The sequence below is a fragment of the Typopeltis vanoorti genome, chromosome 1 (assembly GCF_054136105.1).
Source record: "Typopeltis vanoorti isolate ZY-2024b chromosome 1, IOZ_Tvanoo_1.0, whole genome shotgun sequence".
Lineage (NCBI taxonomy): Eukaryota > Metazoa > Arthropoda > Arachnida > Uropygi > Thelyphonidae > Typopeltis > Typopeltis vanoorti.
The window spans coordinates 138,918,428-138,935,623 of NC_143549.1; the positions used below are offsets into that span (position 1 = coordinate 138,918,428).

A 17,196-nucleotide genomic window follows, 5' to 3' on the forward strand; every position below is an offset into this window, starting at 1 on the left:
AATGACTGTGGGTTTCTCTATGTTTTACATTAGATTTGCAACATATTGAAACAAGATATTCAAGAGATTGAAAATCATGTCAGCCTCTACCTAATCAAAATTTGTAGAATTGAAGAAGTGACAAAAATAATAAATGTGAGTTGAGAATGACAAATAACAGATTACTTTGAGAGAAAAATTGTTGATAATAATGTCAACTTAATTATCTAGTCATATTATCCTGTACACCTACTGAAGGTACATATCAGTGATTTAAGAATGAAAAAGAAACAATACATAAAATTAAGAGGAAGAAGTTATTTAAAAGAAGGAAGAAGAAATTTAAAAGAAACAAAGAAAATATACATATTACATATGGAAGGAAAATTTGGGAATTGACAAAAGTAAATCAAAAGCTTTAGCCTTGGGGAACGTTTATAAAGGACAACAAGAGAAAGACCACATGAAAGGAGGAATGAACAAATGATGTGATAAATGTTATAGAGGAGAAGGAGAGAGAGAGAGAGACTAGCAAGATTTGATGATCTGACATTTACTATATATTTAACTGTCTGAATAAATGATAATCTATCAATTATTCAGACATATTGAAAAATATGATCACATATTTTGGCTTTTCTAGCCAATTAACTAAACATATAATTAACATAACATGGTTATAAAGTGCTGTTCCAAGAGTTAGTTGATTGTTAGTCATTCAAGGACTAGAAAATGAGGTTTGGTCATTTGAGGAGAAACATTTCTATAAATCATTTTCTCTGTTATCTATTACAATATATTTGTAATATTTTGGTCTCATTTACTTCTTACTTGCAATTTTCTTAAAATTAATATCTAATGACTATAAAATACTTGATTCATAATATATTTTGCAGCTGATTGTGAATTTTTTAATGCATAATGGCATATAATCAGATTATGATGGGCTATCACGCTAGTCATATAATGAAAGCTTTTTTGAATGTATCAGTTAACTGTGATTAACTTACTTTAATTGCATTTTCACTTTTTTCATATTGCAAAAATATTTACAAAACATGCTTGATAGATCACAGAAATCATATTCATAATGACAGGAAAATCACTGAATTTCCAGTTTCTGTGCACTATAGTTAATTCTGCACCATCTTTCATAGGCAAGACAAAAGTGCCATTGATTTTATGTGAATCAGTACTGTGAGTGGGCTCAATCTGGACACGTTCAGTTGTTACATTCTTCTCATTTGGGCGGGCAGGTGGGGGGGGGGGAATCTGAAGAATTAAAGATTCCTAAGTTATTAAAACTACTTTTTTTAATGAAAAAAAAATACAAAAAATATTATGAAACATAAAACGGTGTGTAAAAGTATAATCATTTTTAAATGTCATCAAAAACAAAATATCATATGCATGTTAAGAGAGAGGAAGGGTGAATTATATTCAAAATTCATATAACCAAAGAACTGTTAATAAAAGATGAAAAATTATTATCGAGCATAATAAAAATAGAAGTCAAATACCTTAAAACACGAGAAATTAATGATTCATGGCAAATATCTGTGAATAAATTGTATGTATGTATATACATACAATTTTTATATATATATAAAAACATTCCAGTTGAAACTTGATATAAATTCCAAATGAAATTTATATCAAAGTCTCTGTTTTTATACAAAAGAATCCTGCTGAAAATCTTTTCCCAAAGAAATCAACCTTAAGGAATACAATTATGCTTCAATTAAAACTATAAAATTTATCTCTTCTAATATTCAAGAACATTACCAAAAGAATCCATTAATTCAATTACCAACAGAGGATAATTTTTACCAGCAGGCACCTCTTCAAATCTTTGAATGCAGGCATTTTTGAGAAAGCTATATATAATAGATATGATAACATAAACAAATTATTTGATTTTGAGCTTACATAAAGCTGTGCATAAAACTATCCCAAATATGTGTATGTGTGTGTAGCAATTCTGGAAATAATACTAACTACATATATAATTATGTGTGAAAAACATATATTAAAACATATTTTTAAATCATGTTGCTGCAAAACTGCTTTACAGGCATCAAGCAATTATGCTATGTACAGATTATTCGTGTCTGTTATGAATTTGTTATGCTCTTTTATTATTTCCAATACTATTAGTAAGTGAATGTGCAAAACAAGTTGTAGGAGAGTCACAGTGATACTTTGGCTGCAAATGCAACAACCATAATTAACATCTACTAAATTTATACAGAAGAGCTTAAAAAGGCTTCATTTGGCATCAAAATCTATTAAAAGAAGGGATAATAAATACCCATTACTGTTTTATAGCAAACTAGCAGAACAATGATTGCTTCTGAAACAAACAGTTTTGAAAGTGACTGACAGGTGACAAGAATACAACCTTTGACATGGAAGTTGCCTGATACTGTTACTTAAAATATGATGAACTAAGAACCCATATTAACCCATAACTTGTTAGTAGTGCTTCTGATTAAAATTTTAATTCTCAAGTTAAGTTATATTCATCTAAACTTTAAAACTTGATCAAAAATGAAAAAAATATTTATTATTCCTTTGTTTTAATATACATAAAATAATTATTTCCGAGTCGCTTATCAACTTTATAAAATTATGAATTTAGATTTGAACATATTTCTTAAATAAGTTTCTGGAAAAATGTCTAATGCCTGAATTATATAAATAAATATTAAATAAACTAACAAAAAGTGAACAAATTACCTCACATGAAACTTATTTTGTATATTTTCAGGTATAGTATTTAAAACAAAAAACAAGGCTTCAATTTTAAATAGAAATCAGCTGCAAGATAGTTATATGCTTCTGTAAGTAATGACAAAAAAAAGAAAAAAAGTCAATTATTAAAATTATATATATATATCATAGAAACATTCTAAACCAGTATGACTTAAAATTATTTTTTTTATGATCATATAATATTTATGAAGTATGTTTTATCTTTCTCCAAATAGTAAGCATTTCATATTCAAAAAGAAGAAACTCCTTTAGCACTAAGCCATTCAGTCACTTGTTAAGTCTGGAGAATAAACTTGTATCTGCTTGTTAAATATTATCCAACAGTTATATACTGAATAAGTAGACATGAATTATTTCCTTTCAATAATGATGTGTGTCATTAAATACTATTTTTTTAAAAAAGAGGTTATGTTGCATACACACTGAAGTGTTTAAGGATAAAAAGCTATCCTTTGTAAAAACTGTGTATCCTTTTCTGTAAATATAAAAGTTTATTCTTTACAAAATATAATTTATGGTGGGTATTAGGAAAACAGAGGTTGTTTACCAAAAAAGTGTTGCATAGTAAAATGATATCTGAAATGAATACCATGCATTTTAATGCAGGATGTGCAAAACTGGTCCAAAGCTAATGTCAGGACAGTTTGTTTTCTGCACAGACAGCTGAACATTTAATTGAACATTTAGTTTTCTGCAACAGTAGTGGCTACATTTTATGATGAATTTGCTCTTTTAACAAATCCCTTGAACACAAGAATTAAGTAATTTGTATATCTGTATAACTAGGAAAAAAAAAACACTTTATATACACACACAAGCACACACACACTGATATTAAAAATTTATATCATTATATTATATAATAACAATTTGAATTCCCATTACAAAATACAGTAACCACTGTTCATAAGCTCAAAGCTAATTTTTAGAAGCATATATTTCTGATAAAAAGTATTTCTCATATACGAAGAATGTTTTAATGATTAAAATATAAAACTTACATATCTAAACACATTTCATACAGAATAGTTTTTTTTTTTTAGTTTTAAGGGGAAAAAATATCACCGAATGTTCAATTTCATATTTATCAAATATGATTATAAGGTTATTATTCTCACATATGCAAGAAAAATTACAGGAAATAAAGCTTCTTGAAGCAAGTTAGGAATGTGCGCATGCATGCATTTATGTGTATATATTTGCACACAAAAGCACAAATACATTAAAACCTATTAAAATGATTTTTGTTAAAATGAAAAAAAAATTATATGCAACATTTTACACAAATGCTGTTTTCTAGTTATAACAAGCAGTATAACATTAAACATACACAATACAATCAGATCTATCATTAACAACAATAAAATTTATAAAAGTGGATGCAATCAAAATGCCTGAAATTAAGTTTTATTCCAATTTGGTGTGCTCCTGAAGGAAAAGGAGAAGAAGATATTTAAATTCCATAAATCAAATACTACAGATAACAGGAGTAAATGGCAATCCACAACTTGGCTGTTGACCTATACCGGATGCTCAATTCTTTAATGTAAATGTGATGCTGAATTTAAGTCCAAGATTTCAGTGAAAAATTGAATGCAGCTAAAAATGGACATAGTTAAACTTGATACCTGTTCTTTGCTGTTGATCCAGTTTTGGACTGAGTGTCAGAATGGGCCTATGAAATTTAAAATGATATTTATAAGAAATGTTTCAGAAGTAGTCATTTCCCTACCTCTCCCCCAAATTGCAAAACAAAATACATTATTAAAAAAAAATTTAAAAAAAAGTGACAGAATATTCTAGATATTTAGTTTAAAGCTAACTACAAGATAACTCACTGTTGGCAGTCTATATTAGGATGCAACTACGAGTTATCTTGTATCGTATTGGCAATTAAAAACATAATGGCATTGGCAACAAGCTTACACATTAGACCAATGGCATTCAATTTATTAAACAGCATGGCTTCCTCTATCCATTTTTCATCTCTAACTGTAGTATAAAAAAAAAATAATAAATAAAAAAGACATCCCACTGTTATTCTAAAAACCTTACTATATAATATACTGGGTTTGGCTCCTACTGACGAGACCACAAAACCAGTTTCGACCTGGGTAGTGGCCCTTCCCTTAATGCATAGTATTATACGTGTCTGCAAGGAAATGTGCTTTGCATTATGGGAGATACTGAGACAAGGAGTGATGAGAGCTTGGTCCACTTTTACTACGAGTTGCCTCAGTCCTGAAGATACTTCAGGAGCAAACTTTGTTTGCTTATACTTGGATAAAGGATTAAACTAAATTTATTATAGTCTAACCAAGTGGAAAATAAACTTCCAACATCTTTCTCTAAATCCAGAGTAATTTAATAATAAGGTGGTACACCTTTTGGCAACTCGTATAGGTAAATATGACCTCTCCATTGCTTCTGCCTTAGTATAACCACTTCTGGGTCTGGCTAGTGGCCATTCCCTTAATGCATAGCATTATACACGTCTGCAAGGAGATGTGCTTTGCATTATTGGAGATACTGAGACAAGGAGTAATGAGAGCTTGGTCCACCTTTACTACGAGTTGCCTCAGTCCTGAAGATACTTCAGGCGCAAACTTTGTTTGCTTACACGTGGATAAAGGATTAAACTAAATTTATTGTATAACATACAAGAGACAATATTATGTCATAATCTTCAATGATTAGTTAGTGAATGAATGTGAACCACCATATATGATGGGATATATATATATATATATATATATATATATATATGAACATAATTACAATTATGGAAGTCATTTTAATTACATCTAAAAATAATATTGGATCCAAATCACTTTTGACATTTGTTTTAAAGAAATATCAATTACATTTCTGCCTTTTTATAAATTTTTGGTTGAAGTGAAATAGAAAGTTAATTACTCCAGTTATTTTTTAATTAAATGACATTTTAAAAATGAATAAGCAAGTAGTTCAAATAAAAAGAAAAGAAGCAGATGCAAGGTCCAGAAAGTAAGGTCCAGTCAAGAATTTAAAAAAACTGGTAGAGAAGAGAAAAGTTTTATTATATGCTACAATACCTACATGTATATTATGTTTTTCCACATAGTCACCATTGACTTCCATGCATTTCTGGTATTATGGCACCAGCTTTTTCAATACCATGTCAAAAAAGTTTGCCGCCAGTGAGTTCAACCACTGAGTCATACTGTTCTTCAGTTCCTCATCTTCTTCAAACTGCTGAGATAGGAGTCACTGTGTCATATGCAAGAACAAGAGGTAGTCACTGGGCACAAGATCAAGTTGTAGGGTGGGTGATCAAAATATTTCCACCCCAACTTCTGAATTTACTCGTCTGAGTTTCTTCAGTGATTCACAATAAGCTTTAAAGTAATTGTTCCTTGCTGAAGAAAATCGATGAGCAAAATCCCTTTTTGGTCCCAGAAGACAGTGGCCATCTTTTTTTTTTTTGTTTTTATAACCAATGGTGCCTGTTTGAATTTTTTTTTTCCCTTTCAGAGATGAACATTTGTCTGTGAAATCCACATTTCATCACCAGTCACAATAACAGTAAAAAAGTTCATCTCTATTTTCATAATGCTCCAAAAATTTCTGAGCTGATTACACTCGTTGCTGTTTATTCGCACTGGTCAGCATTATCAGACTCATCTGGCACATAATTTCTTATATCCTGGCTTTGTCACAATTTCATGAATGACTGAGTGTGAAACTTTTGGAAATTCAAAAGAAAGTTCTGTAATTGCGAAATGATTATTCTCACGAATTTTTGTTTTTACTCTTTCCATCCAAAATGCCTGTCACCACACTTGCCAGCCACTGTGCTCTTAATCATGAACATTGTTATGCCCTTCTTTAAACAAATGACATCATTGCCTAACCCTACTGCCTCATTATCTAGGCCCGTAAACAATCATTGAATTTCTGCAGAGCTATTGTTTCCCACTAACAAAAACCTATCAACACCATGAACCTCGCAATCTGCCAGTTGCGAGGTTCAATAGCTACAATATATGTGTGACCCCCCCCCACATATCTTGTTCAGTAGTAAATCGTGAATGCATCTTACTTTCTGAATGTCCCTCGTAACAAGGAAATGAGCTAGACAATATGAAACTAGAAACACCCAGGTATAGTTGATTCACACTATAGCAAATTCATAGTGAGTACAAAAATAATTTGCTATAGTGAATTTCTTTTAGCATAATTCTTACCAAATCCTTCCCACAGAACTTTAGTTTAGCTATTTTTACATGTAGTTTAACTCTTGTAGGGCATTGACTGACTTACATGCTATGATTTTGCTATAGTGAATTTCTTTTAGAATGGTATACAGTAGTATACCATTGGATTTTGGTTGGGATTTCTTAGTTTGTTATAATGAGCAATGTTTTTTTTATATAGTAGTGCATGATAGCACCACTACAGGGTAAGAGATGACAATGTATACTATTCATTTACTAATAACTAGTTCATTTAATTGTATTTAATTAATTTTTTTATTACAGACAATTATATTTAAAAAGTGTGCTTTATAATAGCATTCTAGAATGGTGATATATTCATTACTGCAACTAAATCCTAAGAGTTATTTTTGATAATGTACTGAGATGTAATTTTGTTTTTATAATTTTAATTTTTGGAGAAAAAGGCAAAGCTAATGACTGAAACACCTCTGGTTCAGAACATGGGGGGGGGGGGGGGACTAGTCAACACTAACACAATGTTTCAATACGATATGTATAAATTCCCATGGAGAAAAGACACAAGAAAAATGAAATCTTACTGACTATAAATGTTGACATTGATATTTGCAAATTAATTCAGGATAAGAATATACAGATCTGAAATAGGAAGTAATTATCATTTAATTCTAAACAGGATAAAAAATATCATATAAAAAGAAAAAAGATTTTAAAAAGAATTAGTCAATCAAATTTTAAAGGTGAATTGCAGACTCAATTATGCAAATGTTATTCAAGAAAAAAACTTGAATATTTGAAATATTAACTTAAATTTGAGATAACTTCAAAATTATTATTCCAGAAAATATTATACAGGTTTGAAAACAAGAACCACACCTTGGGTGTGTGGGAGGAATACATGTGGATTGACAGAGGAGCAAATCATCTTGTGCAATTTATTATGCTTGTTATGTGTATTTCTTTCTGTTTTATATATTTCACTTTATTTTCTGATAATTCTTTTATTGACTAATGATCAGTTTTTTTTTTTTTTTTTTTTTTTTTTTTTTAATAATAGCATAATATGTACATGTCAAAGCTTTATAACAGAGAGGAGACCTCCACACAGCCTTTAAAGGAATGCGGAGAACTGACCAGGGCTTCTGACCTAATGTCCAATCCTCACCTTCCCGTGGTGCGCCCTGTTGGGTATCTACTTGGATGAGGATGGGCTAGCAATTTGGGAACGAATGAGGATGGGCTGGAAATTTGAGATTTAGCTGACCAAATTGTATTCTTATTGGTTAAACCAAAATAAAAAATGATGGTACAACATGACAAAATTTCATGCTGGCTGGGGCGTCGCCAGTTAAACAAGGCCCCCGTTGTTTTTGCCAGGGAACCAGGGTGAACAGCGAAAAGTCAGCTACTGGAACAAATCTGAAAACACACCCAAACTCAGCATCAACAGAGTTAATGATCGGAACTATCAACATAAGAAGCCTGAATGGCAAAGAAATGGAGCTAGCAGAGGAATTAGATAAGTACCAGATCGACATAATAGGAGTGACTGAAACAAAAAAGACAAAAACTGGTGAGATCTTTTTGAGCAATAAATACAAAATGTTATATTCAGGCATGACAATCAAGGAAAAGAAGGAGTAGCCATAGTATCCAACACTAAATATGAGGGTAATCTTCTTGAATTGCAGGCAGTCTCAAGTAGAATGATGTGGGCAAATATCAGAATGGGGACTGGACAATGAGAGTTATTTGTTCCTATGGTCCCACAAAAGGTTCTACTAAGGTAGAAGTAGAGGAATTTTTTGAGTCTTTAGAGAAAGCAATTGACACAATGAAAAAGGAAAAGTTTGTCCTTGTTGGGGTTCTAAATAGCAGAGTAGGAAATGATTGTCAGACATACAAAAATATTTTTGGAAAATTTGGAGAAAAGAGCAAAGCTAATAATAATGGCAAATACCTGTTGGATTTCTGCTCAGGACATGGACTGGTTATTACTAACACCATGTTCCAACATAAAAATGTGCACAAATTCACATGGAGAGAAGAGGCAAGGAATAAGAAAACTCTCATTGACTATGTTATTGTTGATAGTGATGTTTTCTTCCCGGTGCAGGATACCAGAGTGTACAGAGGATTTGAAATTGGAAGTGATCACTATTTAGTCTTGAGCAGGATAAAATTGAATTTCATATTGAAAATAATGACATGTAAGAAAGTTTTAAAGCACATAAAAGTTGAGCAGCTCTCAGATGTGAACTGTAGACTAAAATACACAAAGATTATTGAAGAAAAAATGAAAGAGTTTGAGAACAGGAACCAAACCTTGGAGATTCAGTGGCAAGCCATGAAGAAAACACTGACCGATTCAGCCAGAGAGGCATGTGGTGAGGTTGTCTGCAAGGATAGAAAAACCAGAACTCCATGGTGGGCACAGGAAGTTAAAGAGGCAGTGAAGGAAAAGAAGAAATCATATCAAAGTTCCTGGCAAATAAGTCAGCTTTTGCTCTTAGAGAATATAGAGACAAATGTAAGAAAGCGAAACACTGTGTAAAACTAGCTAAACAAAAGTCATGGGATGACTTTGGCAAGAACATAGAAAATAAATATCAAGAAGGTGGTAAGATATTCTGGAGGTTGTTGAAGAATCTTAGAAATGGAGGAAAGAGTGCTGTAAAAGGAGTTAGAGATGATAAAGGTGACATGAAAACAGGAGAAAAAGATATCCTTGAAGTATTGAGTAATTACTTCGAAAAATTGCTAAATGAAGCAAGCAGTGATAACACAGTGGTAAAAGACAGGCATATAGTTAGGAATACATGTCCATACACACTTGAAGTAGAAAAAGGCATCAAAAGCTTGAAATGTGGAGTAGATGATATTCAACCAGAAATGCTGATGTATGTTGTTATAAAAGTCTTACAGTGGCTGCACTGCATAGTTCAGAAAGCCTGGACAGTGGGACGAATTCCCGATGATTGGAGTAGAGCTCTCATAGTACACGTAATAAAAATGGAAATAAAACTGAATGTGAGAATTACAGAGGCATTTCCCTACTGAGTGTTCCTGGCAAGATTTATGCCAGTATACTTGAGAAACAGCTGAGAAGAATTGTTGAAGAACAACCTGGATTCAGTCCAAATAGAGGCTGTCAGGATCATATCTTCACTTTATGACAAATAGTGGAGAAATCATGGGAATATAACAAAGATCTGTATTTAAGTTTTGTAGATCTGGAAAAGGTGCAAAGAGAGAAGCTATTCAATACGCTACAGTTATATGGTCAATGGGGTATTATATCAAGCAATAATTAGTCTGTATTTGAGTTGTAAATCAGCAGTTAGAATTGAAGGAAGTACAGGAAGGTGGTTTAATGTTAAATCTGGTGTCAGACAAGGATGTACATTATCCCCTCTGTTATTCATTATCTATATGGATCACATTATGAAGGAAAGTGGTATTAAACATGATATCAAAATTGGAGATGTTAATGTCAGCTCTTTGCTTTATGCAGATGATGCTATACTTCTAAATAAATCTGCAAGATTCTCTGACTAAACTGAATAACTGTTGTAATAGATATAGTATAAAGGTCAGCAATAAAAAGACAAAGACAATGAAAATAGGCAGAATCATTGAAAATGTCAACTGTGTTGTGAATGGAGAACCTGTGGAACAAGTAAAACATTTCAGTTACTTAGGCACGATTTTTAGTGAAGATGGTAAATTAAATATAGAAATAGACAACAGAATCAGCAAAGCTAGTATGGTGGGAAGTCAATTGAATAAATTCATATGGAATAAGAGAGAAATTAGTCGGAACACTAAATTAGCTGTATACAAGACAGTGTTCAAACCAGTTTTAACTTATGGATCAAAGAGCTGGATCAGAAGTAAAACACATGACCAAAGACTAAAGACAGTAGATATGAGAGTCCTGAGAAAGATTATAGGCTTGAACAGATGGCATCAATGGCAATATCATATTAAAAATGAGGATATCAGAAAAGAAGGAAATAATTTGACATTGTCAGCATCCAGGAATGCGTTAGCAGAGCTAATCTCAGGTGGTGTGTATACTGTCCATTCTTAAACAGAATGGGCGAAGAAAGATTAGCAAAACAAGTGTTCTCTGCCAGGTTGGCAACAAAACAACCCAGAGAAAGCCCAAGATATAGGTGGATTGATACGGTACAAAGTGACTTAGATGATAGAAATATAAGATCTGATAATGTTGGAGTCTTGACAAGTAACAGACTGATTTGGAGGAAAATTGTAGATAGGAAGTTAGTAATGATGTAATTTTTTTCATGTAGTACTATCATATCCTGTACATCCCTTGAGGATACATGGCAGGAATTTGATGATGATGATGATAATTTTGTTCTTAATAAGTTTAATTTTTGAAATTCACTTATCTACCTAGAGTTTTACAAATCCGAGTTGTAGATAAGCACTGATCTGCATACCTGTTAGTTTCTCTTCCCATAAATTATTATTACATGACACCTCCAGGGAGTCCAAAGACTCATCGAGGGAGGGTACCTACTCTACAACTCTGCACCACTCAATCCACTAACTGCTACTATTTTCATCATCTACACCAACGGCATCTACCGCTGACCACCACTATTAGTATTTTTATAGACAAGCACAAACATCCATGCCCACGGCAGGATTCGAACCTGCAGCCTTTTGGCTGGAGAGCGGATATGCTAACCACTCAGCCAACTAGGTGGGCAAATTCCATTAGGTCATCAATTAGAAATGCAGAGTATACTGTAGATGGATTTTCTACGTCAAGTGGTAAAAGTAGCTCATCTTCTCTACTGTAATCCTGTACCAGTACTGCCATGTTACTTACTGGATTCCATATTTCTTATAGTAAGGTTTCTTAATTTTCAGTTTCAAATATCTTCCTTAGATGAGGAACTGCTCTTTAAATATAATATCCGATTGAAATCATCATCTGAATTATTCACATCTCTGAAAATTTAGGTCATCAATTAGAAATGCAGAGTATACTGTAGATGGATTTTCTACATCAAGTGGTAAAAGTAGCTCATCTTCTCTACTGTAATCCTGTACCAGTACTGCCATGTTACTTACTGGATTCCATATTTCTTATAGTAAGGTTTCTTAATTTTCAGTTTCAAATATCTTCCTTAGATGAGGAACTGCTCTTTAAATATAATATCCGATTGAAATCATCATCTGAATTATTCACATCTCTGAAAATTTAGGTCATCAATTAGAAATGCAGAGTATACTGTAGATGGATTTTCTACATCAAGTGGTAAAAGTAGCTCATCTTCTCTACTGTAATCCTGTACCAGTACTGCCATGTTACTTACTGGATTCCATATTTCATATAGTAAGGTTTCTGAATTTTCAGTTTCAAATATCTTCCTTAGATGAGGAACTGCTCTTTAAATATAATATCCGATTGAAATCATCATCTGAATTATTCACATCTCTGAAAATTCAAATTTCATCAGATGTGGGTTCCCCCCCCCTTTTTTTTTTAACAGCAACTCAACTCAGGAAACATTATTAGAACATGTGGATTTTTTACGTTTCTAGTTTGTTGGCTTTCATCAGATGCATTCTTCTTATAGAATATAGAAGGATTCATTTTCAGTTAGGAATAGATAAATTCTTACTCTCTATGTGTATACTGTCCGTAGACTGGAGGAAGCTGTCCTTATATAATGAACAACACGCCCTCTCCAACAGCCACTATACTGCAGATGCAAGAAAAACAAGTATTTTACTGTATCACTGAATAAGGCACGGAGACAGTTGCAGTCTGTGTAATATATTTGTCAACAAATAGTGCAATTAGAGACAACTGGGATTAAAAAAAAAAGGTTCTACCTAATGAAACGCATGTCCCCTCCCACAGAAACTAAGATGCATAGACTCAAATATAAAACATTTTATTGTACTGCCAAACACAATATCTAACTAAAAGCAGTTGTCCTAACATTTGTCCAAATTTTCAATTACATGAAATATGTGTTTGTTTGATTGCATTTGCGATTTTCAATGTCTTTAAGACAGATCACAAATGCTAACTTCAAATAAAATTTTACTGAAAGAGTTGCAACATGCCATATAAACTTTGTGTCAGTGAGTCCACCCACCTGACACAGAAAGAGCATACAAATGGTAATGAGAAGTCCCTTGGGTACAATAAACATGCAAAACACATCCCAACATGAAGGTGGGAACAAAACACTGGAAGTGTTTTGTCACTTTAGTAAAAAAACAGATTTATTCTCAACCATGGGTATGCAATTTAACAGCACTTTTCCGAAATATCCCATGTTTCTGGATGTACTAGTGTATTCTTTCCTTCAGAATCCATCAGAAATCCAAAACATGGAAAAGTTGTAGTTGATGAAATATGATGGTATAAAAGCTCCATAGTGCTATACTATGCTATAGTGACTAATTCAGAAGGCTTGGTCATACAATTAAATCTTGAATGGAATAGTGGTCAGAACATAAAAATTTATGAGAAAGGGAATAAACTATTGTGAGCATTATGAAGGAATTCCCTTCCATGAAACAATTATGCATATACAGTGGTACCTTGACTTATGAATCCCTTGACATACGAACTTTTTTCACATCCCATTTTGACCTCTAGATATGAACCATGATGCTTTTCTTTTCAAATGAACCAAAGCCTGTTTTACATTATACTTTTTTTTTTTTAACTTTTTCCCCTAGTACTAGAAACAGGCTTAATGCAGAGTACAGCATCAGCATATATGTATGCACATTTAGCTGTGCACACGCTGAACTGTCTCTAGTGTAGCGATTGTTGTTACTATGTAGTATTTATGTAAAATACGACAAACATTCGCTTTTTTGTGTATCTATTTCTTTATTTGTGTAAATTAACAATACACTTCGTAAAAATTTTTTTAGATTTGTATTTATTATGTGTACTGTATGCATTTCTTTTATAAGTGACGTGTTTTATTGTAGCTTCATGTTTATTTTCTGAATAATCAGATAAGCATCATTTTCACTGATCAGCATATTATTTTCAACATGGGGGCCAAAAAACTAAGAAAGAAGAGAAGAAGAAAATCACAATAGAAATTAAGAAAGAGATTGTGGAAAAATATGAGAAAGGAGTCAGGCAAGGTGATCTGTGCAAGCAGTATGACTTGTTGAAATCCACCATAGCTACAATTGTCAAGAAAGCAGATTTTAATAAGGAATTGGATGTGGCCAAAGGAGTATCTATCACGTCATCTCGAAGAAATAAAGTTAAGGAAGAAATGGAAACTTTACTACTCGTCTGGATTAATGACATGCAACTGAAAGAAGATAGTGTATCTCAAAACATGATCTGTTTACAAGCTCAAACTATTTACAAAGATCTTTCGCAGAACTTGCTATTCACTAGCAGTAGCAAAGACATCGGCAAAGAGTTTAAAGCTAGCAAAGGATGGTTTGAGAAATTCAAGAATAGAACCAGCTTCCATAGTGTTGTTAAACATGGAGAAGGTGCTAATGCTGACAAAGAAGCCACTGAAAGGTTCATGAAGGAATTTCAGAAACTGATGGAGTCAGAAGGTTATAGACCAGAACAAGTTTTCAACTGCGATGAAACTGGGCTTTTCTGGTAGAAAATGCCTAAGAGAACATTCATCACTAAGGAGGAAATGGCATTGCCAGGACACAAGCCAATGAAAGACAGACTAACTTTGCTTTTTTGTGCCAGTGGTGACCTGAAGATAGAACCTCTGTTGGTTTACCACTCTGAAAATCCTAGAGTCTTTAAAAAAGCAGAAAGTTAACAGGCACAAACTCAGCGTTATGTGGAGAGGTAACAGCAGAGCCCCTGGGTGACCAGGCAATTCTTCTGTGAGTGGATGACAGAGGTCATTGCTCACACAGTGAAATGGTATCTACAAGAAAAGGGCCTACCTGAGAAAGTTCTTATAATGGACAATGCTCCAGCACATCCACCACAGTTGGAAGAAGATTTGGATGAAGAGTTTAATTTCATCAAAAGTGAGTTATTGCCTTCTAATACCACACTACAACCAATGGATCAATATGCTATTTCCAACTTCAAAAAGCTTTATACCAAAGCTCTTTTCCAAAGATGTTTCAAAGTTGTCACTGACACAGAATTAACCCTCAGGGAATTCTGGAAGAATCACTTCAATATTCTTCATTGTTTGCGTCTTATTAGTCAGGCATGGGAAAATGTTTCTGTGAGAACTCTAAAATCAGCCTGGAAAAAGTTATGGCCCGACTGTGTCCGAGGAACTGCATTGGAAGGACCTGAAAGCGAAATTGACATTGTAGATACAGTTGTCTCCCTGGGCAAGACCATGCATTTGGAAGTTGATGAAGCAGACGTAGAGGAGCACAAAGTTAAGCTGACCACTGAAGAGCTACAGGAGTTAAGAAGAGAGCAGGAAAAAGAAAGGGATGAGGAGGAAAATCAAATGTCTTCAGAGGACAAAGAAGACATCAACAAAAAGGGAGCAATTCCAACAAGTGACATAAAAAAATCTTGCAGCACTGGGGCAAATTTCAATAATTGGCTAACAAGTGGTATCCAAATCAAGGTGTTGTTTCTAGAGCCACCAATATCTTCAATGACAATGTCATTAATCACTTTAGAAGGGTGTTAAGGAAACGACAGATTCAGTCAATGTTGAATAGGTTTTTAAACCTCCCTCACTTAAGAGACAAAAAGAAGCAACTAATGACAACAAATCGAAAACTCCTGAACCACAAAACCAGCCACAAGAAAATTGATTTTTTTTTACAATTTAATGGAAGATGATTTTCATACTAATCATGTAAAACCAAAGATTTCATAAATAAAAATTAATATGTAATGGTATAAAAAATGCATATTTATAGTGTAAAAATGCTCCTTCTCACTCCTTCTCCATTTCTTTACATTTTCTTCATTTAGTTGAGAATAGTTTTATTATTTTTTGGATTTTTTTAAAATTTTTGAATCCAAGAACGGATTAATTGATTTCCCAATTTCCCATAAGATATAATGGAAAATTGGATTTCAAGATATATACTTTGAGATACGACCCACGGTCAGGAATGAATTAAGTTCGTAAGTCAAGGTACCACTGTACTTGAGAAAGGAACTAAGGAAAATTGATGATGAACAAACTGGCTTTAGGCCAAACATGGGTTTGCCGAAGACCAGATAGATTACAAAGGGTTGGGAAATCACAGGAAATCATCAGAATCTCTATTTAAGCTTAAGTGGGATCTTGAAAAAGCATATAATGTACCAAGGGAAAATCTGTTTAAAATGCTAAATCTGTATGCGTTAATGAAACCTTGTGCATATCAGCAGTCAAAATTAGAAATATATAGGAAAATGGTTTTTGATGCTATATATTACTTATAACCTATACAGATTGTTCTTTATAATCTATATGGACCACATTATTAAATGAAGTAATATTAAATCTAGTACACAAACAGGGCATATGAAGTTTGTTCTTGATGTTGACATAATCTTCCAAAATAAATCTACCACACATTTTCAAGGTATCTTCAGTCAGATTAAATAGCTATTATAAATTTGGAATGAATGTGACATACTTATATAATAAGCTGTTTTCAACAATTTCTGTATAAACATTAGCATGAAAGAGGAGCTAATAATAATGATTGCATGTATATGATATCTCAGGCAGCTTATGGCATACTGGGTGTCAATGAAAAATAGTGCAGATCTATATAATCATGACACTCAGAAGAGGTGAAGGAAAGAGAGTATAATGCCAGATCTAAACTTTGAATTTTCAGATAAGATGCAGATGAACCGATGCAATTAGAAGGTACTTTAATGATTTATATAAACATAACTTTATAAAAATATAACTTCAGAAATAAATATACTGATCAAATGGACCTAAATTCGCACATATAAATAATAGAAGAAAACTGTTCATAGGAAACTAGTAATGAGACAGTACTTGCGTTATGTAATCCCGGTACATTTAAAGTTAGTTAAATAAATACACAGAATATACACATCCCAAAATAATGATAATGACTTAACATATATTGAATCTTCTGAGATATTTTTGAGCATATTGAAATTCTTATTAAGAGTTTTAATGTAAGGGCCATATAACAAATTCCAAGATAATGTATCTAAGATGCAGCATGATACTTTATCATGGTATATCTCACTGCCATAACTAGC

At 32.7% G+C, this 17,196-nt stretch overlaps 1 protein-coding gene across 1 annotated transcript in view; it reads right to left on the reverse strand.

Moving 5' to 3' along the window:
* Positions 1 to 4,211: 4,211 nt before the first annotated feature.
* LOC150110470 (eukaryotic translation initiation factor 4E-like) overlaps positions 4,212 to 17,196 on the reverse strand; it is a 179,496-nt gene continuing 166,511 nt past the window's right edge. Inside the window, exon 7 of the mRNA XM_090393999.1 lies at positions 4,212 to 4,429. Within this exon, the coding sequence (XP_090250125.1) occupies positions 4,370 to 4,429 (60 nt within the window). The 3' untranslated portion in view covers positions 4,212 to 4,369. The remainder of the gene's footprint in view (positions 4,430 to 17,196) is intronic.